The 25224-nt window shown below is 52.6% G+C and overlaps 7 protein-coding genes across 7 annotated transcripts; 3 read left to right on the forward strand and 4 right to left on the reverse strand.

Moving 5' to 3' along the window:
• Positions 1 to 3871: 3871 nt before the first annotated feature.
• Positions 3872 to 5131, forward strand: CH63R_14229 (Integral membrane protein; the record flags this gene model as incomplete). Its single annotated transcript, XM_018309203.1, has 3 exons — positions 3872 to 3998; positions 4058 to 4571; positions 4642 to 5131. 3 exons carry the CDS (start codon positions 3872 to 3874, stop codon positions 5129 to 5131), a joined length of 1131 nt encoding a protein of 376 aa, XP_018151521.1.
• A 358-nt stretch (positions 5132 to 5489) lies between these two features.
• Positions 5490 to 7189, reverse strand: CH63R_14230 (Flavonoid 3',5'-hydroxylase; the record flags this gene model as incomplete). Its single annotated transcript, XM_018309204.1, has 3 exons — positions 5490 to 6186; positions 6267 to 6891; positions 6979 to 7189. The coding sequence occupies 3 exons, from the start codon at positions 7187 to 7189 to the stop codon at positions 5490 to 5492; spliced, it is 1533 nt and encodes a 510-aa protein (XP_018151522.1).
• A 1422-nt stretch (positions 7190 to 8611) lies between these two features.
• On the reverse strand, positions 8612 to 10476 carry CH63R_14231 (Mitomycin radical oxidase; the record flags this gene model as incomplete). The annotated part of the gene is made up of 5 exons (XM_018309205.1): positions 8612 to 8883; positions 8977 to 9179; positions 9254 to 9773; positions 9867 to 10201; positions 10286 to 10476. The coding sequence occupies 5 exons, from the start codon at positions 10474 to 10476 to the stop codon at positions 8612 to 8614; spliced, it is 1521 nt and encodes a 506-aa protein (XP_018151523.1).
• A 1513-nt stretch (positions 10477 to 11989) lies between these two features.
• CH63R_14232 (Trypsin) lies at positions 11990 to 13126 on the reverse strand (the record flags this gene model as incomplete). The annotated part of the gene is made up of 1 exon (XM_018309206.1): positions 11990 to 13126. One exon carries the CDS (start codon positions 13124 to 13126, stop codon positions 11990 to 11992), a length of 1137 nt encoding a protein of 378 aa, XP_018151524.1.
• Positions 13127 to 15783: 2657 nt separating this feature from the next.
• Positions 15784 to 16080, reverse strand: CH63R_14233 (uncharacterized protein; the record flags this gene model as incomplete). The annotated part of the gene is made up of 1 exon (XM_018309207.1): positions 15784 to 16080. One exon carries the CDS (start codon positions 16078 to 16080, stop codon positions 15784 to 15786), a length of 297 nt encoding a protein of 98 aa, XP_018151525.1.
• Positions 16081 to 16950: 870 nt separating this feature from the next.
• CH63R_14234 (O-methyltransferase) lies at positions 16951 to 18345 on the forward strand (the record flags this gene model as incomplete). Its single annotated transcript, XM_018309208.1, has 3 exons — positions 16951 to 17154; positions 17224 to 18077; positions 18141 to 18345. The coding sequence occupies 3 exons, from the start codon at positions 16951 to 16953 to the stop codon at positions 18343 to 18345; spliced, it is 1263 nt and encodes a 420-aa protein (XP_018151526.1).
• Positions 18346 to 22413: 4068 nt separating this feature from the next.
• CH63R_14235 (uncharacterized protein) lies at positions 22414 to 22821 on the forward strand (the record flags this gene model as incomplete). Its single annotated transcript, XM_018309209.1, has 1 exon — positions 22414 to 22821. One exon carries the CDS (start codon positions 22414 to 22416, stop codon positions 22819 to 22821), a length of 408 nt encoding a protein of 135 aa, XP_018151527.1.
• Between the last annotated feature and the right edge of the window lie 2403 nt (positions 22822 to 25224).

The following is a 25224-nucleotide window of genomic DNA, read 5'->3' on the forward strand; positions in this document are numbered from 1 at the left end:
CTATTTCTCACCTGCCATATATGATCGCGTCCGATAGGTTAAGCTTGTATTTTCAATTGAAAGCTTTCTGCCTGTCCACCTTTTCTTCTTACCTGATAAGATCGCGAATTTACGACTACACAACGGCGCCTGAATATTTTTGAACTAAGCGGTAGTTCCAGGTGGAATGGGAATATATATCTCTGAACATGGATTGGCTTCCCGGCGGCAGTAGCCTGTCGGCTTGGAAAGTTGACACCAATGCGGTGAGATAGACGATGAACTTGCGGCTCGTCTGGAAAAACACTCGTGGGAACAAATGAGAAAACGTGAGGCTGGCTAGACAAACGTGTACTGCTCGATCCGGTTTGGGCGAGCAGCTGTGTGCCAAGAAGTAACACTTACTTGTAGGCTACTATTGTATGCTTTTCCTGCCTAGAATCCCTGAGAGACTGCATACGTTCTGTATTGAGTGCTCCTGGAGTCCACTGCACGAGGCATTGTGGTCTAGGTATGTCGGTTTCCCTAGCTGACCGATCAGTCAGTCGGTTGGAGCTCTGTTAACTGATGACTCCACGCAAGAACGTGCTCAGTTGACGCGTGCTTTATAAGCATAAAGGACTAAAAAAATAGATGGAAGATTGCTAGATTACTATGCGTAAGCGTTTGTGGCACTGCGTTAAGATGAGAATGAAGAGGAACAGCCTTAGGGCTAATGAGCCATAGTCTTCGTGTTGTCAGGCGGTGGAAATCTAGCAGGTTATGTTGATGACAACTTGGTAATACTCCTTGCAGCGATAACACTTGTTATAGACTTGATAGGCTGGCTCAGTGCTTCAGTTCAAGTCAATTCGAGGCAACGTGAGTCGAGTTAAAGCTTTTGTTGTGCCATTTCTGCAGAGTGACAAAGTATGATTCCGAGCCATACAAACGCACAATAAGGTGGGTGACTGGTCGACCTAAGCTCCGCTGACTCATGCGACATCTCGACTGGACACTGTCATCATCGGCTGATACATAGATATCTTTTGACAACGACAGGTATGCTTTCTGGGATCGAGAGGAAGCTCAGCTGCTGAGCAACAGCAAGACCAAGAGGGATCCCACATACCCTGTATTTGGAGAGCTCTACAGAAGAGGAAAAAGACCGCAACCTTCGTCGACTTGATTCAGAGTGATGACACTTTCAACATAATGATACCTGATGATTGCCTCAATCCTGGGGACTGGAATGTTATGGGTAAGGAATATCTTATACTGAAGCCTGGCTACGTTCAGAATAGAACATTGGATGGTTAAGGCACAGGGAATATCTATGACTGCCCTTGGAAGGTGTCATCTGGCATAGAACGTTTCGTTGAACATTTTCAAGAATAGGGTGCATTTGACAAATTTTGCTATCTATTCTATAAACCTCAAGTCTATCTAACGTAGTTAAATGCTACAGGCCTTATTTTCTCTATGACATCATGTAGAAAATAGCTAGCTAAATTGTTGTCACTCTCCTCCTTCCACGAAGAGCACTTTAAGACATGTTTTGAACTAGCATCACAGAAGTTATCTACTTGCTACGCCAAAAAAGCTGCAGCTGAACAGGTCAAAGAGCGGAACACAACTTTGGAGGTGGGCCAGATATAAATGGGGAGAGACTGATTGTTGCCCAGTTGTGCGATGACGAGGGTCTCCTGCTGTTAAATATAACCCCCGCAATTGCCTGGTTCGTTGGCTTGTATACCCAGTAAGTCACTGTTGAGGCAGCGATCTATCTAAGAGGCCTGTTTGGTGTGTTGGATTTGGCTTGTTAAATATGGCGGCAACGCTCTCGGGGAGCTGGGTGGTGGTGCTTGTCCTTGAAATGGACATGATTAGTATGACGCTACAGCGTCTAATATTAATACGGTGGGGAACAGAGGGGTTACCAGCGCAATCCTACGCATGGTGACGGGTGGAATTCAGGACATGGTAGTATTGGTACTGGAGTGACAAGGGAAGAGTGGTAAGTTGATAAGATAACCTGCTAGGATGTTGGACGTGATGAATATTATGGAGCAATCTGTAGAGTGCTGTGCTGTGAGCAGGACCGTGCGGTTGTAGAGGCTGAGATGACTGTCTGATACGCTGACTATGCAACTCTTGCGGCTAAGGATACCCTGGATTGTGTGAGCCTGTGACTGACTGTTCGACGCGACATTGATGAACGTTGCAACAGTGCTCCGGAACTGACGAAGAACGCGCCGCTTTTCCAAAACATAGTTAATCTAACAAAGCTACCATGTTACCTCCCTTTGCAACGAATCCAAGGTTCCAAACCATGGCGGGGAGCCGCTAATGTGCTAAGTTGGCACTAGTTACCAGACTCTCGGGACCAGTCGCTCATGACTCGGGTCACCGGCTCAGGGGGAGGCACAATTGTCGCAGCAGAACTGGATATGAAAACCTGGAACTTTTGTCCAACACAGCAACACCTCAACCCCCCCTGTCTCCACCTCCAACGGACACACACTCACTTATGATGTACTGGAATACTGTATGACTGGACTGTGCAGGGCACACGTCCACCCTATGCAAACTGGCTGGGGTTGTCAAAGTGGTTTTGAACCTTGGTGGTGAAGCCTTTGTTGCCAACGATTCGCTTGGGACGCCCAGAGTAATTAGAGCTTCGGGACCGGCTTTCGGCCCGCTAGAGTCGCGAGCCGTTTGCCACTATGACTTGGGTTGCTGTTGCCTGCCCCCCCGGCGATACGAATCCTACTAAGAACTTTTGAAGGTATACCTCCGTCATGTATCTGGGCAGCCGCCGCCGCCGCCGCTTTTACTGGGCCATTTCGGCTCGTTCATTACCCCTCCCAGCATTCGCTGTTGGTGGTGGTGCGGGTCTGACCGCAGCACCCTCATGCACGACGCAGCCGACCGGAGCACTTTCAGCAAAAGGGGGGCTCTTCATTCGACGCTTATCGTTGATCTACCCACTGAAGGGAGTCTCCATTGTGGTCCCGGAACGTTCCCCGGCCCCAGTCTACCCACCTTCGGTCCCACCCGCGGCTCCACCCCCGGCCCCAACTCCGGTTTCTCTTGGACCGTGCCGTCCATCGGCAGGAGCGCCTAAAAGTGCCCCAACACGTCCGCTATCCAACACAAAGGACTTTTACGTTGCCGTACGTAATGCAGTATGCTGCTCATATTTCCTGCCCCACCCCCCCCCCCCAGTCGATCATCACGCCAAGTCTGCAACACGGCCATCCTGTGTAGCGTACACCCAATGTCAATGTCCCTCCCTCCCTGTCCCTGACAGCTAACGGTTACCTGTGACGGGGGGAATGTCGGCCGCTGCAGACACACTAGCAGGGTACCTCAAATTTTTATACACTTGGCAAGCTGAACATGGCGTGATCCGCGGTGGACGGTTGCGGCGTTGCGCTACGCCGGGGGTGGACTTCGTTTCACTCCTGTCAATCTTCTACAGGAATAGACAGTTTATGCAAGGGCACGATGTGCCGGAGAACGTACGTCTGACAACTTCGTAGGGCGCCGGAGGAACGAGGTTGTGTCGGAATGACAGCTCGGGGCACCTTCTGACAGAATATACAGACTCCCTCGAGATCGGCATCGAGCCTTACTACGCAGTGAGCCGAGAGGGTAGCAATCGCTTGCTTGTGGATCAGCCTGGTGCCATCTGGCCCCTGCCGCCCATTCCCTGCACACAGATTCTCTCTACTTTTACAGTAATCACCGTGCCCGGGCGCAGGCTGGGGTTGCCGGCCCCAGGGTCGGGGGGGGGGGGACTACGGATATACAAAGCTGCTGCTGCCGGGCATCAACGCGAAGCTAGAGAGCCGAGCTCCCTCGGTGTTGCTGCTACTGAGTCGAATCCATCACTGAATGCCCGCCCGTCATGGCCGAATCACAGAGTGGCACCGTCGTCACCGTGGCCGTGGTCTTCGCCGTCCTCACCTTCATCGTCATAGCCCTCCGCGTCTGGGCCCGCGCCATCCTCGTGCGGTCTTTCGGCCCCGATGACGGTACGCTCACTCTCTCCCGTCGCCGCCGACTTATTGTCCCGCTGACAGGCTCGTCTCAGTCCTCATCATCTTCGCCGCCCTCTTGTCATGGGCTTTCATCGCGGCCACGATCCGCGCCACGCATCTGGGGCTAGGGTCGCACATTGCTCACGTCATGGAACGCGGGACCGACAACTTCGTCATGTATCTGCAGACGGTGTGGCTGTCGTCCATCTTCTACAACGCGTGCCTAGGCTTCGTCAAGGTTTCCGCCCTGGCGCTCTATATGCGCCTCGGTGACTTCACGCTGCGCAAGCTGGCCGCCGTGATGCTCGGCGTCGTGGGCTGCCAGGCCGGCGCCAACGTGCTCGTGTGCATCTTCCAGTGCAGCCCCGTGCAGGCCGCGTACGACATCGCCATCCTCGCCGCCGATAAGAAATGCATTGACATCAATGCCTTCTACCTCGCCAACGCCGCCGTCAACATTCTCACCGACATCCTCACCTACACGCTTCCCATCCCGCTGGTCATCAAGCTGCAGGTGCCCAAGCAGCAAAAGGTCGGGCTGGGTGTGATCTTGTGCCTCGGTCTCTTGTAAGCCTCCCTTTCCCCTTTTTTCCGGCTGGCGTGATAAACATCCATCTAACTCGTCACCCGTCCCCAGCGCCTGCATCTCCTCCATCATCCGCATCACCTTCATTCCCGACATGCTCGTCAACGAAGACGCCACCTGGGCCATATCGCAGCCCATGTACTGGTCCGTCATCGAGACCAACATCGGCATCCTCGCAGCATCCATCCCGAGCATGAAGGTCATCGCCAAGCGTTACGCCCCTCGCCTGCTGGGCACCTCGTCCAACGGCCACGGAAGCGCCAGCAACGGCCGGCAGAGCGGGTTCCGCATGATGAGCGGCAGCAACAACATCAAATCGAGCAGCAACGGCGAAAAGGCTGGTACCGCCTTGCGCAGCTTATCCAAGGGCGGCTTCAATACCAAGATCGACCACGGCGACGTCGACAACAGCAGCGAGGAAGCTCTCAACCACCCGCCTTCCGGCAAGATTCGCGTGCAGACCCAGGTCAGCATGCAATACGACGAGGGTAGCGACGTGGGCGACAGCAAACAGCCGTTTCAAAAGCGTAGCGGGTTCTAAGGGGAACGGTCCGTTAAATCTTGGCGAAAGACAGGGCAATGAGGGGGGCTGGGAGGTTGCAATCCTAGTAAAGAGCACCTCTTCCTTGCAATGTATGATTAATTATAGATGAGTAGTATCAGTGTGGTACGAAAGAATTGTACAAGACAAACAAGTCTTCGAGCTGGCCTCGAAAATGCACAGCGACATACACACATACAGACAGCCTTATGCACGGCCGAGCGAACCAACGTGATGCTACATGCAAGGCGACAAGATGGATAATGCGACGAAACAAAGGCAATGAATGCAATGAGTTTGAGTTGGGGAAGTGAAATTTCTACTATGCAATCTCAACTTCTCGTACAACCTCCCTACTTCATACACGCTGTACCTGCGGCCGGCGCTCAATCTTCATCCCCATGTCCTCGAAGTAGCTCACGCCGCCCTTGACAAGGTAACGGGCAGGCTGCTCTTTGTTGGTGAACTCGGGCTTGAAAGTGCGGAAGAACTGCAGCGGGCCCTTGAACAGCTCCATCCAAGCGATGTAGCGGCCCAGGCACTCACGGGCGCCATAGCCGAAGGCCATGTTGTACTTGAGCAACTCCTTGGTACGCTCCTCGCTCTCAAGCCAGCGCTCCGGGCGGAACTCGTCCGCGTCGGGTCCATAGATGGCTTCGTCGCGGTGTACCAACCACGGGTTGCATGTGAGCTCAGTACCCTCAGGCGCGAACCGGCCATCCAGCTGTATGCCCCCCTGAGGCGCGAGCCGCGGAAAGATGTTGGGCGCTGATGGGTTGAGGCGCATCGCCTCGCGGACGCACGCGACATAGTACGGGCAATGCTGCAGTACCTCCTCGTACTGCGGCATTGCTGACAAGTGACCGGCACGCGTGGCAGCATCCAGCTCAGCCATCATCTTGGCATAGACGTCTGGGTTTGACAGGATATACAGTATGATAGCCTGGAAGGCGGTGCCTGTAGTGTCGGCGCCAGCAAGCAGCACAAGTAGGATCTCAGCCTTGATGTAGTCAAGCTCCAATGGCTCGCCCTTTTCGTCACGTGCCTCAATGAACCTGGAGAATGGGGAACGGTGGCCTGTTGTCAGTGGGTTGACCAGGAGGAGTAGGAGGGGGGGTTATGAGAGCCAACTCACGTTTGCAGCAGGTCAATGCGGCCGTCGGTCGTCCCGCTCTCAATATCCTTGTAGCGCTGGGCGATAAGCTTGTCACGGAAGCGCATGAGAGTGCCGATGCCCGAGTCCTGTTCGGGAGAGGCGATCAGGTACTTCTCGCCGAACCAGGTGCTCTTGACCCAGTTTGTGAAGGGGTATAGGCGGGCCATGATGCCGAAGGGCACCAGACCGTCGTGGAAGCCCTGGATCAGGCCTTCGACGTCCTTGCCCTGCTCGATGAAGCCGAAGGGCTGGCCGAAGCCGACCTCGGAGATGATGTCGTAGGCCATGTAGACGGCCCAGGGAGCGAAATCGAACCGGGCGTTGGGGCGGGCGAAGCGCTCGTCCAGCTGGGCGATCCAGCGCTCAATGTTCACGTCGAAAAGAGGCTCCATCTTCTTGATGTTGCTAAACGAGTAGGGCGCCGCGGCAATCTTGCGAAAGCGCGAGTGCGTGCGCGCATCCTGCATGTTGAACAGAGACTCCGTTTTACCGAAGCTACCAGTAATGTAATGCTTCGATTTGTTCGCATTACGCGAGTATACTTCAGGTAGCTTGGTAGCGTCACTGACGAGCAGCATCGTCGGCGTAATACGGATAACAGGGCCTGAACCATGGTTAGTCGGGACCCTAGGCGTGTGCATTGATACATGCAACAAAGCATCCGTAAGGAGATCGCGAGACGGCAGCATACCATATTTGCGGTGGAGTTCCCGGTTGACTTGGCACTCGTCCTCTTTGATGTTATGGTAGGTGATCCATAGTCGGGTGACGGAACCCCAGAACGGGCCAGGGAACTTTGCCAACGGGTGAAAGAAGCGATAGTAGATGATCTGATAGAGCACCTTCCACGCGACGTAGGCGACGGAGAGCAACACAAGGTTGCCGACGGTGAGGATGGCCATGGCGGGCGAATGGACGGTATGCAATTCGTAATGGGGGTGGCTGCGAGTCACGGCGGAGAGGCCATTATTATATTATACATGGTTGACGGAGACAATGTGGAGGCGGGCTGAGAGAGAGAGAGCCGAGAGAGACAGGGAGTGAGATAGAGACAGAGTGGCGACGACCACAGAAACCGCTCAGTCCCAGCCAACTGCGAGAAATAGGAGACCGGGTCGAGGGGATCTTCACGTGTCCAAACGCCGTAACCTGACGCTTTTACCGCTCAGGGTAGCAGCGCCGGTGGTGTCTGCGCGGCGATGCAGATATTCTGCCCCCACAAAGTCTTCAGCCATTTTTTATTCAACGCACGGTGCAGGGATGGTGCATAATCGAGCAAACGTCGTCGTGGCCCTGGTCCCAGGATTACATTACTTGACTCGACTTTGGTCAGTTCTCACCCCGGACAGTTCCCACTCGCTCTTGGCGCGAGCCAGGGGTGGGGTGGTTAAAGCAGCAACATAAGAATATGTGGATAGGGCAAACCTGGCATAGCAGCATGGTTGCTGTGACGTGACATTAAAAAGCAGCTTGTACGATGTACCGAGGTAGACAGATGTCCTGCAATCTGTCCCTCTGTGGGGTTCCTCACCTGTGTGGTTAGTCCGAATCCTGACTCCTAGGGGAAGAAGTTCCAAACATGGAAATGACTTGCGGGAATCACATTCACTTGGATAACCTGGACGCCCAAGCGTAGCTGTCACGTTTATCCCCTGCTGGAGCGAGCATGAGCCCATCCATCGCCGCCCCGTCATTGTGGGGTTTTGCTGTTGGGTGCCGCTATTGCTTGCGTGACGGCCTTGACGGTCTGATTCCGAGAAAGGAGCGGAGGAATATGCGCCGAGAGCTCTAGTGTTGTGGGTGCGGACTAGTCTTCAACTGAAGAGAACAGATGCGGGTCTGGAAAGTAGTAAACGACAAGGCCCTCCTCGATCTAGGATGAAGTCGGACTGATGTGCTATGTTAACGCAGTTTAATGAAAAAGGGTAACAATTTACTGCAACGAAGAACCAAGGGATTTGCATTGTGGTTATGTTTAAGACTCGTTCTTGGCATGTAATTACAGACCACTGATCAGTTACATGGGAGTGAGTGTAACAATCTCTGTTGAGGGATGATGCAGTTGGCAGTGCAGGGCTACTATGAACTAATTACGCAAGGAGTTCCTAGCAGCTGTAGCTAGAAAAGTTATCTGGTAGAGAACAAATCAACTACGGCTCTCTACCGCGCTTTTGCGACCCCTAGAATGCTACAACTATCATAAGAGAGGTATCCATCTGAAGAACCTGACATGTCTGCATCCACCAGCGCCCAAAGGTTTCAAAAAGACATAAGACCTTGAGGTTGCGCTGCTGCCTGCTGTATCGTGTTAAATTCTTGTTGGCTTACGCCCCAAGCTTGTAACCACCGGGACAGAGCTTCTGGAACGTCTTCTTCTTGTCGTACTTGTCCGAGATGGACTTAAGCTTCTGGTAGTTGTCACTGCCGTAGCTCTTCATGACATCCACGTTCTCACCCGCGTTGTTCAGCCACTGATTCGGCATCAGCGCGTCCCTCTGGCGCGCCAGCTCCGTGATCTTGGCCATGAATTCATCGTCCATGCGGATCGCCGCTGCGTCGTCAGCGGCATTGTTCCAGGTGGTCCTCAAGTTGAGAGCTGGTGTTCCGGTCAGTTCGAACTTCGGTACACTCACTCCTGTTTCACGTTTCACTGGGAGAAAGGGGGTCGGAGGGGGGGTCATTGACTCACAAATTTGGTTCACTTCTTGCCAGCCGCCTGGGTTGCCGCCCTTTCCATTGGCTTCACGGATCGTACGTGGAGTTACGGGGTTCCACGGAAGACCGGCAGTATGACCATCGATGTCCGAGTTCTGGTAGTGGGAGAAGAACAGCTTGGTGATCTCCTTGTACAGCTCCTTGTCTGCTTTGACATTGATGTTTGCGCGGTTGATGCTATGACAGGGGAAAAAAGCCCCATGCATGTTAGTCACGCCTTCCACCTGCAACGATCGCAACAGGTAACTCACCGCGCCGTGTAGCTTTGCATGAACTCGGTCGTGATAGGCTCCGTCGCCATCGTCGTGAGGTTCTTGCGGTCCATGGTCGACGAGATGGGCTCAATGTCGAGAAGTGGTTTGATTGCGGCCGGGTACGAACCGTTGAAGTCAAGGTTGTCGGTGAATGGCAAGATTTCAATGGTGCTGTAGTTGAAGGAAGGTATAATCATTTGAGTACAGGTCACAGTGAGGTGCGGGTCCTCAAGGAGCGGCCCGGCATGGATATCGTAGTAGGCTCCGAGAGCAGCATCCAGTTGACTTGGGCTGTAGGAGATCGTTCCTGCCCAGACGCCGTTGGGAAGCGAGAATGTGTTCATGTCGAAGCGCGTGACGATGCCGAAGTTGTTGGAGCCTCCCTTGAGAGCCCACCAGAGATCCTCGTTCGAAGTGGCGTTGGCGTTGACGATCTTGCCACCAGCGAGAACGACCTCGAAGTTGACCACGTCGGCGCTGGAAAAGCCGCGACTGCCAAGGAAGGGGGAGACGCCATCTGGGAAGATCTAGTCAGCACACACATTCACAGACTTCCTCGTTCCTTGGAACGCAAGATCTGTTCGGGGCTTAAAAGAAGCGAGAAACGTACTTCCGGTCAAGAGTCCGGCCACGCCGACCACGCCCAATTCTCCTCCCGTGACCGCTCGGCCCTCCTTCTCGAGAGCTTCGTAGACCCGACCCCAGCTGTTTCCGGGGCCGAGGCTGACCACTTCCCTTGATGGGCTGAGGGAAAGGTCGGTCATCTTCTCAAGGGCAACAAGCACACCATTCTCGATGCTGGCCATCCTTGGATGCGAGGTATACCCCAATCCCCGAACGGCGAACTGCGTCTGGAAGAACTCTAAGATCTTTACGACGGAAGCCACTTGATCAGTGGTTTCCGGAACGAAGACCGCGGACGCATTGAGATGCGATCGGGAACCACTGTCATTTGACAGTCAGCAAGAACGGACGAGAAGATGCGGGCGGGAAAAGGGGAGACTAGGGTGTTAGGTTGGTTGGACATACAAGGAGTTGTCGATCAGGTCGGAATACCCGGTGGTCCCTGGAAGGTGAACGTTGACGGGGTAGAGAACGCTTAAAAGCTCTTCGGTGTAATTATTGCTGCCTCGGGCGCGCTGACAGATCTGCGACGCCTGATCCTGCATCAGCCCGAGGGCGGCCATGAAGCTCGTGATCTGAGCCTGAGGGATCTTCATCGCGAGCAGCGCGGGCGTCAAGCGAATGTGTAAGTATACAGAGTACAAATTAACGACGAACCGAGTGTCTAGACGGCGAAAAAGAATGAACGTCTTATAAGACTGGACTTTGCGGATGGCTTGAAGAGTTGAGTCGAGTAGAGGACTTGGGAACCCAGATACATATGTTGTATTTATTTATGGACTTGGAGTGCTGATTAGCGTTTCATTTTAAACGGTCAATTCTGACGTCGAATTGGATGTTGATCTCCAGGTCTTCCTTCTCTAGTCCCGGGCCCCGGATCGCCGGGCTCCGGGTGTCGTGCCGTTGTGTACGTGTCTCGGGTCGGGGCGTTCGGGGACCGAGGCGCCGGACAGGCGTCGTGCAAATTTGCGGAGGAGTCAGACGGTGACATAAACCGTGGATTAACCATGCTCGAAGCCCATTTACGAACTCCACCCCGATCCATAGTTCTGATCAAACTTTTAATCCTGGCTTTTAGCGGTTCTCTCCTGCCGCCCTCTCTTTGTCTGGCAAACATGGAATAGTAGGATAACAAATGTTGGCGATTGAGCATCTAAGTAATGTCTATAAAAGGGACATAATCCCTATGTACGTGTGTGTTCAGAAGATTTGACTGACTACAATACACTTTCCAACTCCTGTTCTTTGAGCTATGGTTGTGGTTGTTAGGAAGTTACAAAGTTAGTGTTTACTTTGGCTGTTTCAGTGGTCTTTTTGGAGAGAAACGGTAGTTGGCTAGATATTGTACAGAAGATGTGCTATGAGGGTATCCTTAAACTTTGTATCTTTCCATGCGTTGAAACATGCTCTTGTTTTGTCTGCTTAGACAAGGAGCCTGATGTGTTTTTCAACACAATCAGGTAGATAGGCTACAAACCCACCCCTAAGTCTCAGATCGGGTCACGTCTTGACCTTAGCTCTAACATGCTTTTATTCTAACCTTGGCTGAAAAACCAAGCCTCTCTCTGTTGTGACTCCAGCACCACTCGAATCTTCATAGAACCGCTTGAGCCAAGTGCTCAGCCTCCTAAGCGGACTTGAACTTACTTGTACAGGTTGTTGGAACATTTTGTACAAATGCAATAACAATTGAGTTTATTAGGTTGCGTCATCCAATGCAATTGTCAATCATCAAACTTCATGAGGGAGAAAGACACCCAATTCCGTGGGAGAACCGATATGTAGAATACTGTATTGAATGTGCTCGCAATTCTTCACTAAACTTAACCCCCTTTCGCTAGCTGACAACCCTGCGCCTAGCAGCCCCGCGTCGGCAGGAAGAGTAACACAAGCAGTCCAAAGCCTCGACAATTGCACTTGCTGCAGTTCAGTCTGGTTGCGAAGATGCCGGATAGGCCAGACACCACTCAAACCGTTGGAGGATGGAGAAGAGTTGCAAGAAGTGGTAGATTCTTTGCCGATGGAGACTGATGCTCAATGAAATCGAAAGCGGAAACGGAAAGATGCATCTCCGCTCTGGCGGTGCCGACGGCCGAGATGAATGGGCGATTAGCCACGGACCAGGGTGAGGCCGTAGGTGGACAGAATCTCGTTGACGGGCTGGAAGTAGGTGGTGCCGCCGGAAGCGCAGTTGCCGGAGCCTCCGGAGGTGACACCCTGGGCCTGGGCGCCGGAGTAGAAAGAACCACCAGAGTCACCGGGCTCGGCGCACACACTGGTACGGGTGAGACCGGTGACACGTCCCTGGGAGTAGCTGACCGTGGCGCCGAGGGCGCCAACGGTGCCGCAGTAGACACCGGTGGTGGAGCCGGAGCGGCAGATGCTGGATCCGACGGCGGCCACGGTGCTGCCAGACACGGGCAGGTTGCCACGGCCGTAGCCGTTGATCTGGCCGCTGAGAGTGGTTCCACTGACGGTGCGGACGAAGGCCATGTCGGCGCTGCCGGGGAAAACGGAGCCCGAGAAGGTTCCCAGCGACCCGCCGGTGCTGCTGGTGGTGGCAGTGGCACCAACGCTACCGCAGTGGCCGGCCGTGACGAAACCCGTGGTGACGGAGAAGCCGACAGAGCAGCGGCCGGACCGGTTGATGTAGTAGGCGTCGCCACCGCGGATGAAGGTGGTCGGCAGCTCCTCAACCGTTCGCACCTCGAACTCGGAAGCGGCGAGCCCGACCTTGGCCGCCAGAGCCTCGGCGTGGGCGACGCTGCCGGCGAGCGCCTCCAGGATGAGCTTGTTGGCGGCGACGTCGACGTAGTAGGATGCGATGCCCGAGTCGGCCGAGTCCGTGTCGCGGGTGACGGGCTGCTCGATGTCCAGCTTGTCAAGGGCCAGCTTGGCCTCCTCGAGCTTGGAGAAGCTGTTGGCAACGACGGCGGGCGTGGCGCCAGCAGCAGTCACCTCGGCGGCCAAGGCCTCGTCAGTGACGCCGACGTTGAGGGTGGCGCCGTCCTCGGAGATCCAGGCGCCAGCGAAGGAGTCACCTGCCGAAGTGCGCAGCTGCTTGATGATGTCGGTGGCCTGGTGCTCGAAGGCGACGCGAGCAGTGGCCTCCTCGGCGTTCAGCCCCAAGTCGCGCTTCATGGCGGCCAGGATCTCGGGGTGGAGGCTGCTGGCGGCCTGGGCGGGGGCACCGTAGGCAACGGGCAGGACGACTGCGAGGAAGGAGAGGAACTTGGTGAGCTCCATGTTTACTTTCTAAAAGACAACTACTGGGAGAAAGCGGTTGTGATGTTGTGAAGGATTAGAGAGTAGGCAAGGTGAGTCGAGGATGCTGGGATGAGTCTGAGATGCTGTTCTAAAATGCCAGAACTGGACGGGAATTTGCATCCTCATTTATAGTCATCCCAGCCCTGGTATCGTGATGAGTATCGCGACGCCATTATCGCGGTCGAAGACAGACCCCTACACTACACCAGTAGTTGATGCCAAGCTCGTCCTTCCTAATACGCCGTAAACCGCCTGGTGATGTTACTGCAGCTTTCTCTAGCATCAGAATGACCTTCCTCAAAAAGGCACTTCAAAAGATGTCTGCCGTGTGATGTTACTTCGGGCTTCCATACTATCAACCGCCAAGTTCGTCCTTCCTAATACGCCGTAATCCGTCTGGTGGAATGTTGCTGCAAGTTTGTCTGGCATCATCAGGACCTTCCGCAAAGGCATGCCAGATAACCTCCGATGTGTGATGTTGCAGTGGCATCAGTCTCTCGGAGGCAACTTCAACGACTGCCTACCCCGCGATCTGATTAGCATGGAGCTAAGTAGGAAGGAGTCAAAAGGGGAGATTGAGATTAGATGGGAGCTCTGCATCGATAACATGCTGCGGCCCCTACCGACGCCTCCCGCACGCCTTTGTGTTTGGCAGTATGCTAAGATAGGTCCGGAACATGCGCTTCGGGCCGGCTGTATCTCCAATTCGGGCAGGACAGCGGTTACACGCTGTCTCATGCCGTTTCCGGGTCACAAGCCGGGCAATCGACGCCTCCAGCCCACAAGAGTGAGGTCGTCGGCAGTTGACACTGGCAGCAAATATCACGTTAACTTCAGCTACTAATCATGTAAGTTTCTAGCTTTACAGACAAACTTGCAACCATACAGCTGGCCTGGCAATTATTCCTTACGTTGAAGGGTATTGTGTAAGCAGCCGGTGGCAGCACGCATGCCCTGTCTCACTGGGCTGAGAACTGAGACACAGAAAGGTACGAGAATAAACCAACTAACACTAATATGCACAACGCCGAACGGTCAGGCAACTCTGATTCGCTTTAGGCGTGCTTGGCTCTTTTTTTAGGAAGGTAGCATAATTAAAAATGATCGTCAACGGTCCAAGCGTATTAGGAAGGCAGAGACAGGCTGTGACAATGTCGAAGTGCAAGCCCTTTGTAGAAGGTCGAGAAATGGGGGGGAGTGTTGAGAAAGAGGCTCATTGGTGTTTTAATTTCCCCACCTCTTATTCCATTGCGACCCCAATCTTTGCCAAGATGCAGAGAGCCGCTAATCAGGAACTAATACTGTGTAAGCCGCATTGAATTCTTGTCCAAGCCAGTTGACGACCTTGCCTACTTGGAGTTCGGGGGGGAGAAGCAGGCCCACTTACTTGTCTTGGCGTTAAGTCGCCCTCAATGGGATAGGTTGGCTGGGGCAGCCAACTTATCAACCGCTGTAACCCTACTATCTCTTAGCGGCTGGCTGGATGGCTGGCGACTGGAATAATGCGAGGAAGCCCACCTGGCCAGGCAACTGGTGCTTGTGATGGCGGAGGCTGCCGCGTGCGAACGTTCACGGCTGGTCTGTCGAAAAGGCGCAACGCATTGCAAGACGTTGAGCGCTGGAACGCACAACGGTGCCTGAGAATACGCATTGCAAATGACCAAGAACCTTTGGAACGGCGCTCTATGCACGAGCGACAGATGCTACACGGGGGTTCTTGTCGTTGTTTCAGCGCTTGAGAAGTGTGGAACGAGGGACCTCTTCACTTCTGCGAGGTTTCCCGAGCATTTTTTTCCATCTCTATCTTCATCCTAAGCACACGTTCCAGGGCGCGCCTCAGCACTTCAGCTTTTTCCAAACACGGCCTCAGTGATCACCGAAGTCGTGCTGCTTCTAGGTAGTTTACCTTGTGGATCTGATATCTACGCGGACAACCGGCCCGGGCCGGTCCAAAGATCGATTAGCAACCGTTGGACCCCATCTGTGCGAGCATCTTGGGTGTTTATAATGCGATTGGCTGTGTCGGTGGGTACGGCTCCACCGGTTCTTTTCGCCTCACCGACGCCCTGCAACACATCCTTAAACTCAAGACAAGCCAGTCCTACTCATCGTCATTTGGCCTATCGCCGCTCCTTTCATTATCATTCTCGGAGCTCTTGGTATAGATAAAGCCGCCGAGTCCACTGGCCATACCTCCTACCGATTCGGGGTCGCTGGGGGAAGCTGGCTCGAACTGAAGCCCAACGGGAGCAAGATTCCTTGTGAGAGGCCTCGGGCGTTTGCTATCTGGACAAATTCATACGTTTCGGACGACTCTTGCTCGAGCCCAAGTTCGATGGTGACGAGGCTTGTGCAGGTTTCCGGACCGTTTCCCTGTCGGTGCAAGTGGAGACATGGAAATGATAGCAGTCGGGTCCGCCGCCCGCCGACTCGCCCTTGCGCCCTCGAAACGTCTTGTGCGCGCGTGTTGTCAATTTACTAGCTTGCGCTACTAGTGCTGCGTCGCCACGAGGGACTCGCCCCCGCGGAGCTGGAACGCGCGAGTCGATCGTGGCCAGCCTGCCGCACCGCCCTAACCGCCATGACAATGTAGGTAGCCGCAGGGTAGATGACCGTTACTTGGACTTAACGTGGCTCTACTGATAAGGTGGGGGATCAGTTAGTAGCCGGGGCCGGTTTCCGGGACTTCCGGGCTTCTCAGTGCTGTTGACGGAGCCGACGTTGACGTCCGCCCTAAGGACCCACGGTTCGCCGGCGGCGGCAAGGGCCGTCGAGGCATAGATGCAGTCCAGGGTAACCCGCAGCTTAAAATGGTGATCCAACATGGGATATATGAGAGGCAAGCGGCACCACCCCGAGAAGCACATTGGCTCGTGCCTCCACGGACCGAACGATAGCCTCGACCGACCGGGCGAAGACCACAGGAGAAACATGGTTGCTCACCCATATGTCGTCGTTAGACAAGCTCTTTGACTAGCGACTCGCTTCCGTCCAGTCTACGATAGCCTCAGTTGAGGTATTAATAAATCGTGCCTGAGGAAGTTACCGATGTGTAGGTTTAGAAGTCCGGTAGTCTACCTGTGTTGAGCCTAGCGTAGGGCTATCCAAGACCAGACGGTGAATCATCCGAAGTTCCAGCGTTTTATCCATGAATGTAGAGAAAAAGGCTGTGCAACAGGACCCAGGCTTTTCGGTTTAGGGAGGGCGTGAGCGTAAAGAAGAAGTATTCCATTCATGAACCATGTCCTGCCTGCCAGTGAGCCGGTGTTCTGGCTCCAATCTCAGACCCCAACCTTGCTGGCTCGAAAGTAAGCTTACGAATGAATCGTGTTGCGTCGGATTTTCGGATTGACCGTGAGCCCAACGCTGCCATACTTCGCCTTGTGATGTACACTTTCACGGTCTCTTTCTGGAAACCAGGTCAGCCAGAACTCTGACTTCGGCCAGAAGCTCACATGCCGAGGCCTAAAGAGGGAGAGTTTTATGGAAGGTGACAGAAAACCACACCGGGAGTGGTAACGAGGACCTAGTAGCCCCTTGCATACAGCAGGCGTACGAAGAACAATTGCCGAAAACGAATGTATATGTTCCTTGTCAAATGACATGGTGGGCCGAATGAGTTGAGATATATACCAACCTGGTTCTTCTCCCAGAAAAAAATCTACAGAACATCCGCTTCAAGACAGCTCCATGCAAATGGTGATTCCGAAGCTTCACTGCGATCCAAGAGAAGCTCCGACCTGCAGAACATTGCCTTTTTTCTTTTACCACTCAAGAAGCTCCCCTTAGCAAGACCCGCAGCAATGGCTCTGACTCCCTTGGTTGAAGAGCTCATGGAGAATGCTCGCAAGTACGACAGTTATTTCTCCAGCGGTCTACACTTCCCCAGCAGTCGGGGAGCGGATGAAGAGTACGTCAAGGCACGGCAGGCCGTCATAGATGGCGCACAACGTATACGGCTAGCGTGCATGACGCCCGACCAGCGGCTCAATCAGTACATGACCCGGGTGAGTTCTGTCGGATATAACCACAAACGGAACATCCCAAAGCTGACCTACGTTTGTGTAATTCCACAGGCGTATGACGTCGCCGTGATGCGTGTGTTAAACGACGTAGACATTGCCAACCACGTACCTGACGAAGGCATCACTTATTCTGCCCTATCAAAGGCTGTGGGGATTCGCGAAAGGACTCTTGTCAAAATCATGCGCACCATTATCTGCCATGGCATCTTCTCCGAGCCTAAGCCTAACCTTGTGAAGCACACCGACGTGTCGCAGCTCTTCCGTCTTTCCGGAATTCGTACGTTGTGCAGATTCGCCATTGACACTGTCCTCCCCTCCCTGGAGAGGCTTCTCGAGGCTGATGCCAAGTGGAAGGGTTCTCAGGACCCGGCTCACTCAGCCTTCAACATTGCCCATAATTCTACGGGGCCGATGAACAAGTTTCCCAACGAGGCCTGCTTCAGGGCCATCATCAGCCCTGCCGATGCCAAGGGTATGTCATCGTATCCGTTGTGGCAGGAGATCGACAATCCTGGAGCTCTCTTCGTGGATGTAGGCGGCAACAGCGGATACGCGGCGTTGGCGATTGCCAAGGCAACAAAAAACATCACCTTTGTGGTTCAGAACTTGCCTAGCGTTATTGAGGCTGCGGAGAAACAGGAGAGGCAGCCTGGGGGCGTGCTGGTAGATCAAGAAGCCGGGCAGCGCCTTCGCTTGAAGCCGTACGACATGTTTTCTGGACCGCAGCCTATCCTCAACGCCGACGTCTACTTCTATCGCGCCGTCCTTCACAATTGGTCGGATTTCAAATGTCAGGAAATCCTGCGGAACATGCTCCCAGCGCTGAAGCCAGGCGCCCACATCGTCATTTGTGACATTGTTCTCCCAAACCGCTGCGATATAACCTATGATCAGCACTACTGTCGGTAGGTATCATCTTTGGCACATGAAAGGTGGTAACTGGTCAGCTGACTCTCTGAAAAATACAGAATCACCGACCTCGCCATGTACGCGCTTCACAATGCATGGGAACGAAGTGAGATCGAATGGAAAAACTTGTTCTCGTCCGTCGATGCTGGGTTCCATGTTAAGGAGATGTACACTTTATGGCCTGGATCGTATCAAAAGTTTATCCACCTTGTTTGGAGACCTGGCTCCCAGTGGAAAAGTGGGATAAAGAGAATAGAGCTGTAGGGCTTTTGGAACCTGTCGTGTTTCGAAGGCTATCAATGTTGCTTGCTTGAGTGAACGATTGGGCTACCGATAAGATAGTGAGCTGGCCGGAGAAGAGACATCCACAGATTCCACTCCAGTACCTGCTTACTTCAGTGATCCTGGAATTGACTTCGTGCACTCCTCCGGAGCCAGGTGAATGGTGGGAGGGGATCAAAGGACAAGAACGCAATCCAATCGTTTCATGACTAGGTCCCTCTTCAGCCCCGGTGAACCTCATGAATGACTCAATTAAAGCCTTGCTAGCGTGTAGTTAGACACCGGAGTAAACATGTTCAAATGAGCGAACCGAGCAAAGATTGTGCGTGTTATACAACCCCTAACAAGGTCTTTCCTGTTGAACCTTCGAACATCGAGAGGGCGAAGCTATGGCCGGCTGATGACATCTCAACAGCATGTCAACACCTTATGATCAAGAAAAATAAACGCGGTTTCACTAAAAAGCAACAAGGGTGTCAGCAACCTCCGCTGATACTGTCCTTCTATGGTTGGAGGAGCGGGTCTGTCTTGGTGCGAAGCTGGTATGGCTTCGAAGCGACCACATGTTGCATACAACCCCTTTAAGAAGCTTCATGTCGAAAGGGGCTTGAACAAATCTTGCACTTCTTTGTCACCTCAGACCAGCGACGTTCCATGTACACGCGAGCGAAATGACTGCCCGTGTCGATTAACGATGGTTTGAGTCGAAATGTAGCCAGTCTGACATCCTGTTTGTGTGGTGACCTCGACTCTGGTCAGAATAGGGTCCAGTCGTACCCGGTGCGACAGGATGTCCTGATGTTGGAGATTGGTGCAGTGCCTCCATTACGTACGTGATCAGGCACTCACTCCCATGACTCGTCCTTCATCACGCATTGTGTATCGACCCCAACATTTTTACATCGTAATTTCGAATTTAGGAGAATCTACGCAACCGGAGCCAATTACCCGTTACAGTAACCTCTGCGTTACAACCCTGAGCTTAAATCAACCTGAATTTTTCTAGACACTCAACTCGTTTCGTGGATTCTCATGCCTAGCATCCTAGTTAGCGTCAACAGCTCTGGCTTGGCAGGGTGTAAATAATGTCAAGACCTGCCGAGCCAGGGAAAGGTGTGGTTCACTCCTCGTTACTCCACTAGCAAAATATCCTGTCAACCCCCTGGTCAAAGTCTAAAGGAACACCTCCGGCTTAATGCGCTCCAGATGGCGACATGACTGATCTACAGGTCTAGATAGTGAGCAAAAGCTGGGTAGAACTTAAATTGCCTCCCACCCCGCTTGGCGAATTCGTCGATCCGATGTGGCATCGAGCTTGGAGGTTACTTTAAAGTAATATGCTGTAGGAACGCTGTACTGATTCGAGAACAATAGCGACTCTAATGAGAGTAAGCTTCCTTGTAGACTATCTGCAATAGCGTTTTGGTACAACGTGCGGCTCACTTTTCGGCTGCTCATTACTGCAACACAATAAACAGCGCCGCCATCTTGCGACTACTGGCAAGGAAACCCAGGTAACAACTCAACCTTCCCGAAGTCGAGAAACCCCCAGCTACATGTTGCCACACGCAGGACCATGATTCTTTACTTAAAAAGGTTAATACTTAGAAGAAACCTTATCCGGCTTTCTAGCATGCACTCGAGAGCGCATCGATGTACGATATGCTTGCTTGCTACCGCCTATAGGTCACCATCCGCGACTAATTACGACGTACTATTCGGTGCACATCGTAAAAGAGACGGCTACTGCAAACAGGGAACTGTTTTGTTACTCCTGCTCATTGTCATTATGGCGCCGCCGCTGCAAACCTTCCTCGACATCAGTGGATCACGGCAGGGGCTCGAGGGCTGGGTTCCTTTCACCCCACGTCCCGAACCCCCCCGGCAAAGTCAGAGGACATGTCCTTGGCCGAGAACACACCAGCTATGGGAACTTCTCGACGTCATCCGTTCTGTTGCATTGGTGTCACTGCCCCGCTTTCCGACGTCGGCGTGTCCAAGTCACCGTGCGGCGGGCGGCCGCTTCACTTTCCGCGGTCACCTCACATTCCGCGGCCAACTCAACATAACACCATCCTCGCAAGACGCGGGCGTAACCGGTTTTTAATCCAAACCTATCCTGACGAGACCTCCGCAGGATGTGCTGAGCAGGCGTCTGTTGGGCGGCTCCTCTACTAGCCAAATTCGTTCTACCTAGATTCTACAAGCCGAATTCCACAGTCGTAGATCAAACCTAACGGTGTACAGATTTACCTGCACACATCTGGTATCTCTCTGGTAGCTACAGAAAATGGATGCAATCAAGGTGGAGGTGGCGGCGACCTGATGAGCGTTCTCGCAATCTAAACTTGTTTAAAATAGTCCTTTACAGCTTCGTTGCTAGGTTCCCTGGCGTTATGCCTAACTTGAATACAGCCCAGTCGTCATAGAGTGTGTAAACTCTCGCCAGGTTTCGTACTACGATGCATGGTTGCGGGCAAAACTTTTATCCACCCTGCTAGGTAGATTTTGCAGATGCACTACAGTGTACACTTCGCACAGCAGCAGTACTTCTAGCGACTGAGGCACCTAAACGCGTATTTGCGTGCCTACAAGGGCCAGGTTCATTGGCCTAACCTTGCAGGCTCCCTAGGAGAAAGATGAAAACCTATCATACACTATATGAATTGGTTTGTATGTAGTGTAAACCTAATTATAAACCGTCCACTTAAAATTGCATGTCACACACTTAAACCAACAAACTGAACTTTCTAACCCTAACCCTAATCCTAACTACTAAACCTTACTACTAACCCTACTCCGAGTCAGCAAAATTAGTCACCTGGAAGAACACAGATTCATGTTGGTTTGATAGAGATAAAAAGAATAACTGTTAGTGATAGGCTCCGCAGTAAAACAGCAGTTGTAAGGAGCCAGTGCAATTCAGCAGGACCATATAAGCCAAAATTGTATTTGGGTTACGCAGGACCTTAATTCTATAGCTCTTGAAAGGGAAGGATTGTGTTGTTCTGGGCAAAGAAGAAGGCCTGTACGCGAAACTCCATCATGACTCCGACTGAGGGGGTATGATACGGTGATCGAATATCGCGGTGGACTGCTCTCGAGTGGCCAGAGACAAAGGGTAACGATCGCTGGCTCAATCGTATTTGGCCTCAGAATTCTCTTGCTTGACGAGGCCATCTTGGCTTTCGATACGTCTTCTGGCACCCTGATCTAATAGACGCTGAATATTTCCCGACAGAACTGTACAGTTTTCATGGTAGTCTACCTCTTTTTGATGCCGAGACGGGCAGAATGTGTCGTAGTTCCCAGCGGGCAGGGTTTGTCGCGGAGTAGGGTACATTAGACGAACTGATGGCTCTCCGTGGAGCGTTGTTACGACTCTTAGACACGTCAAATCCCAAGGAGGTTGTGGACTTCGTCCTCGAGCAGAACAACGACTCCCGTACCTTGGTGGATTTCGGTCACTCCTAGTCGGCTGTCTCGGTCTTGAGTCTTCTAAACATCGAAGCGCTTGGAGACTTTGCAACTAACTAAAGACATCGGAAATAGGCCATCATGTTGTTCGAGAGTAGTCAGTTCGATCTCGAGTTTCTACTATAAGCAAGATTTTCAAGCCTCAGTGTTCACCACAACCAAAGACCTCGTCCCGAAACACCAACAACAGTCGATAGCTCAGAAGAAGCGTCACGTCTCGTTGGCCTTTCTCCACGGTCTTAAGATGAACCGGCTGCGCATTATCAGCCCCTAAAAGCATGACTTGGTTTTCAACACCGCAGCCGCCTGCAATTATGACGGCGTCAAGATTAGCTTTGTTCTCGTATCTAGCCCGGAAACAAATGCCGTCGGTCACGTCTTCATCGCATACGACCGTGGCGTCGTACTGTTGACTAAGACATTAATAACTTCTCTCGCCCTCGTGAGACCGCGTAAGAAAGTCAGCTCCTATGCCCCTTCCGGTGGCAACTGGGTATCCTCGCCAGTGTTCTTTCATAGTAACACAAAGACTTGGTCTCCCCTGGTTCACCCGTCAAATAGGCCTGTTAGCTGATGATTCCCTTGGAGAAGCGCAACAACGGTAACAATAAGACAAAGCTTGCCAGCAAGGCGGTACTAGCACCATCTCAGAAGCAGATAGACGTGGCCGACCTGCTCCTCGAGCTTTTCGCAAACGAGACAGGTTTGGCGGTCGAGGTTGTTGACGAGAACACGGAACTAACCGATATAGACGTGTATCCCGTCTCCGAGGCCCCCGAGCTAGTCATCCAGAGCACTGGGCCGGCCAACCAAAGCACCGAAACCGAGGATGCCCAGGCTGACGGTCCTAATATCGTCTCGGGCTACCTGGATCACCTAGGCAACGATGACTGGATTGAGAGAGCTCCGCCATCACCCATGCCCCCCCTGGATTGTTTCTCACATGGAACAAATGGCTGTGGCCGAAGGGTCCAACGCTGACACCAAGTGGCTACCTTCTTCTGACCCGTTTGTGACGGCGGCTACCGATAAAGGTGACGACTTCAACAATGACGGCAAGTGTGTAAGGGGGACTCCTTAATCCAGGGCGAGACGGCGAGGGGGCGTGCAATACAATACCTCTTCGTCGTTCCAGATGGTTCCGGCTCTGTGGCGTCCTCCTTATAGATACCTCCGTTCAGTACAAACTTCTGCGTGTATGGCATGCATTCAACATCGTTTACTTAGCCAGAGGCCGTCATCTACTTCTTGAATTAGCCCACCGGCCTCTGCTTGGCCGCCATACGTAGCAGTCAGCCAGCGGTCCCTGCCCGCTTGGGAGCTCGTCCTCGTACTGCATCTTTGCCCACGTGGCCGCCCGCCTGCCCCTCGAGGCCCACAATGAGATTCTTGGCCTCAGCGTCATCAATAGGCAATTTCTGCGCCAGCTGTTCTTTTTTCAAGGCCTATCATGCCTCTCCCGTAGACTCATCGTCTTATAAACGCCAATGACGACGTTTTAGAATACTTTTTCCATAAAAGCCACCTGGGCGCTTGTGTTACATCTAACGGTTGGGATTCTGTCATTTGTCTGATGAATGTTACTTACGGATGAGCTTTGTACTGTCTAACCTTATTGTTTAGAGGTTGTCTAGAAGTGGTAAAACCTTTTTAAAAAGACAAAGCTGTCAATGTTCACTTGTACGCTGTCTGCTAAGGAGAACGAAGGTAATGATGCTAATGCTTCTGGAGTTCTGCCAGGTGATTAACGCTGTTAAAAGGTTGCTTCGTTGTTTACGATATGCCCAGATCGACTTCTCGTTCTGTCAGTCATTCGTCCATCGCGTAAGAGAGAGATTACGGAACAGTAATGCACGCTCGAAGTATCTCGGGTGACACAATCCTCTATCCTTATTTACAACGTGGTAGCCTCACACCAAATCGCTTCATGATCCTACTGACCCGGCTCAGCTCGTAGCCAGTACAAGCACACTTATCCCTATTTGTTGGTTCTGGTGTTGGTGACTATATTGAGTACTTACTTCCTACCAAACATACTTCCTGCTTATGTGCTGTACTTCGCCTCTAGGCACTGCGATTGCAACTGCAATGCACCAACCGGGTCTGATTTCTCAGGTCACGCGACGGTGGACAAAAAAGATGATGAAATGTAGGTACAAGACAGAGTGCGGCAAAGGGAAGTGGGAAAGCAATGATGTATGCTCACTGACTGGGATGCAAGGCGCCAGGCCAAATCGCCCTAAGGAGACCCACTAGACAGTACTTCGTAGGGAGGATAGGAAGTACGATCTGCCACCTCTATTCCAGAGTGCCCGCTAAATATTACCTACCACTGACTACTCGTTCACACCTGGAAGAGGAAAAGTACGATCTGCCCCTCACACTCACACCTATCTGCAGGCCACACGTCTGGATTCGGTGGAGTGCTGTAATTGCTGCAAAGTCAAGTAGGACCTAGGTACTGCAACGCAAACGGTAAAGAACATAGTTTTGGACAATTTCTTTTTGGCGATGTGTATTGGAGGTCGTAAGCTGAGCTGAGGGTGTTGATGATGCTTGAATACAAAGGGACCAATGCTTGGACAAAGACTTGGAGGATAAAATGAAGCGAGAACATCGACGAAGGAATAGACAACGCAGCCCGTCGAGCAGGCATCGCGGTCGTCGGTCTTTTTTCGAGTCTGGCTTGATGGAATAGGGAAAGATTGGAAACGGTGGCAAGGGTGCGAAATAAATGGAAAGGTCGGTGGACTGAAGCCACCCTTGCAGCTGGAGAAGGTGCTATATTGGATTATCTTGCGGTTCGTTTCTGTCAGCTAGGTTGGACCCGGAGACGGAGGTAACTGTAGATAGTTCGCTATTAGGCGAGGAATGAGAAAGGCCGAGCTCAGAGGTGGAGCTTTGGAACCGGCCCCACCAAGGCTGCAGACCGGAGACGGAGGTGTAGCCGGGGCCCCGAGCATGGCGAGGCACCCTGTATGGATGTTAAGATAGACTTTTGTCATGGAGCAATTAAATTCGAGGACTGGATTGAGGTAATTTAAGGGGTTGATGTCCCGCGTGGAAAGACGATGCGCCTGAAATAGGCGTCATACAGGCTAAACCAGGCCCCAAGAGCGTGGTACGCCAGGCTGTTGACTACAATAGAAGATCGTACTTTCAGACCAGCTGCTTACAATCTATGTGTCTTTGAACACAAGGAGTGTCTACTTACTGTTGCTATTTGAGCTGAGTATTAGTCGATTCAAAGACAAGTAGGTTGCAGCAGAGATTCCCTGGCAATACGATGCTACTATTCAGCAGGACCGACAAACGGGAACACATGTACCCCTAAACCAATCTGCTTCAGCTCTAAAAATTAAACACTTCCAGATGCTTGCTTTC

Source organism: Colletotrichum higginsianum, chromosome 10 (assembly GCF_001672515.1).
Source record: "Colletotrichum higginsianum IMI 349063 chromosome 10, whole genome shotgun sequence".
NCBI lineage: Eukaryota > Fungi > Ascomycota > Sordariomycetes > Glomerellales > Glomerellaceae > Colletotrichum > Colletotrichum higginsianum.